The 2688-nt window shown below is 40.5% G+C and overlaps 1 protein-coding gene across 1 annotated transcript in view; it reads right to left on the bottom strand.

Annotated features, from left to right (window-relative positions):
- Positions 1 to 153: 153 nt before the first annotated feature.
- Positions 154 to 2688, bottom strand: part of LOC101848276 (fatty acid synthase) — a 9913-nt gene continuing 7378 nt past the window's right edge. The window contains exons 8-9 of the mRNA XM_005094101.3: positions 2304 to 2468; positions 154 to 1277 (exon numbers count right to left, since the gene is read on the bottom strand). Of these exons, the coding sequence (XP_005094158.1) occupies positions 1243 to 1277; positions 2304 to 2468 (200 nt within the window). The 3' untranslated portion in view covers positions 154 to 1242. The remainder of the gene's footprint in view (positions 1278 to 2303; positions 2469 to 2688) is intronic.

Raw genomic sequence — 2688 nt, 5'->3', positions numbered from 1 at the left:
CATATGAGCGCCAGAAGATTTTAGAGGTGTTACATGAGGGAGAGAGAGAGAGAGAGAGAGAGAGAGAGAGAGAGAGAGAGAGAGAGAGAGAGAGAGAGAGTCGCTTTTGTCAAGCTAAACACAGAATAAACAATTGCCATAAGACAACACTCATATTAAAATGTGGTTAATTTCTTTAATTGATTTTTTTCTTTCAAAAGACAATTTTTTTCAAATATTCAAAAAAGCGGATCGAACATGCCGCTTACTAGCTTGCGACTTGTTTGTTTTTATTTGGTTTCCTGATTCTGTTTTGACATAGTCCACAAAGAAATTAAATAATACTGAGCTCTTTTGTCAAGCTCCATCAATTGAAGTTGGAAAACATGAAAAGGTCAGTGCTCGTCTGTCCTTTATTGAAGCAAATGTGAATCAACTTCAGACCTCAGCGTACAAGTATTTCATGTTTACATGGGGCATTTTGATATTTACTTGTTAAACATTGCACATTTCCAAGAAAATATAACAAGAACATGTAAGCACGTTCACCTAAAACAATTACATTTTATATCACAAATCTTTCACTAATATACATTTAACAAAAGCAGTGACAAAACCTTGGTACACAATTTCAACATGGATCGTTTGTTTTAAACACATGTTGAAACTTGATTCTTTTTATCAATTTTGCAGATTTTATTTCAGCTGCAGGCATGCCTTTGGAATGTCGTTGTATGAGGAACAGAAACAAAATCTGGGTAAGGATGAAAACAATGGTTTTTCTTATCTTTTTTTCTCTTCTATCATAATATTAAACATTTATGATGTTGACTTCAAGTACAATTTAAAAAAAAGAAAAAAAAGATACCGATAGCAGCAGCAGTGTCAGCAAACGAACATGGTAAAGTTTTGATATTTTATACTTATTTGTCTATGAATCTCTCCCGAGAGAGGCCCACTCAACTTCACAATACTATCTGCTTTAGTTAGTGATGTCAGAATATTTCATTTCAGAAACAGAAACTTGGATGCGAAACACATGGGGTCAATAATACATTAATCAGGTAACAATTTTTTTATTCTGTTCCGACAGTTGAAACAAATCGATATTTGGGGTAGAAGTAAATATTATGTTTTGAGTGATATGACAAAATCAAACACAAGCTTAGATTCGAGCATAAAACAATTGTTGTAATCAACGTGGCAAAATGGATCCTTTTCCTGACCCACTGTTCAAACGAACAGTACATCCTAGCTGCCTGTTCAGCTGCTTTGGGGCATCACGTAGGTTTTCTCGTCTGCAATGTAAAATAAGTAGAAAGAGAAGAGGAAAAAATTAAGAAATACATTAGCTAATAAAGTTAAACATTTGACTGCACAATTCATCATTGTCAAAGTAAATTTACGAATTAGAGAGAGAGAGAGAGAGAGAGAGAGAGAGAGAGAGAGAGAGAGAGAGAGATCACAATTTGGATAAAGATGTGTAATAATTTCTCCAAATATAAGCAAAGGCTTTTAAACACACAATTTATGTTAGTGTGGATGTAAAACAAGGTGCCAGTCGAGAAATGACGGCCTTCCGCGAGATTCCTGCTCTATTTGACAGTCAACCCCTGAATCAGTCTGACAATTGGTCAACTTGGCAGTCTACTAGTATAAAAAGTAAAGTTGTTCACGCATCCGATCCGGACACTTGGGATTGCCTTGTTATAGTGAGACTTCCATGACCTCCGGCCCTTTGTGGTAGGGTGGCCAGTTCCTTTTCACGCCGCCTTTACTTCCCCAACTCGAAGTCAGGTACCCATTACTGCTGGGTGGGCAGGCGAGGGGGCGAAAAAAATCCGTGTCCGAACCGAGGCTCGAACCCGGACTTTCTGCTTCGGAGACGAGCGCACTAACCGCTCCTCCACCGCACCCTGCTAGTATACTACAATAAAAAAAACCCTGATGATTACCACCGTAACCCTAATACTATCGAATTGACACAGCACAGGAAGACCAATGTCAATCAGGTTGATCATCAATTGGACTAAACGAGTTGTTCTTACATCCCCCCCCCCCTAAACGACACAATTTAGACCATTTAGGAGGTTGGCTTCCGACCCAGCCTGTCAGGGCTAACCCGAGCTGAGAGGGATACGACATCCAAGCAGAAAGACGGGGATGCTTGATGAAAATATTTTCTCCCCACTCGAGAATCGATCTTGGGGCCCCTGCGTGCGACAGCGAAGCGCTTAACTGCTACACAACAGACTCCGCTCAACTGGATTAGCACAGAGAAACAGTTATCATCATTTGAAAATGACAATTCTATTTTCACTCACCAATCTTCCTCATATCATCAATGGTCAGATTGCTCAAGTCTCCAGTGGTGAGGAAGAGCTTGTACTCGTTGTCAAAGATTGTCTTCACCTGAGCTCCCATGATGGAGTCCATTCCAAGGTCTGCCAAAGTGGAGTTAGGGTCGTACTCGGAGAAGTCAGGGAGACCTGAGGTAGGAAAAGGAGGGAGAGGGGACGGGGGTGGTGAGGGTGAGCGATTTCTCTCTCTCTATCACTCTCTTTCTTTCTCTCTCTCTCTCTCTCTCTCTCTCTCTCTCTCTCTCCCCTCTCTCTCTGTTTTTTTGTCTGTCTGTCTGTCTATCTGTCTCTCTGTCTGTCTGTCTGTCGGTCTGTCAGTCTGTCTATCTGTCTGTCTGTCTGTCTGTCT

This window comes from Aplysia californica, unplaced genomic scaffold, assembly GCF_000002075.1.
Source record: "Aplysia californica isolate F4 #8 unplaced genomic scaffold, AplCal3.0 scaffold00075, whole genome shotgun sequence".
NCBI classification, from domain to species: domain Eukaryota; kingdom Metazoa; phylum Mollusca; class Gastropoda; order Aplysiida; family Aplysiidae; genus Aplysia; species Aplysia californica.
The sequence above is the reverse complement of the archived record's forward strand: the minus strand, read 5'-3'. Positions and strand labels throughout refer to the sequence as shown.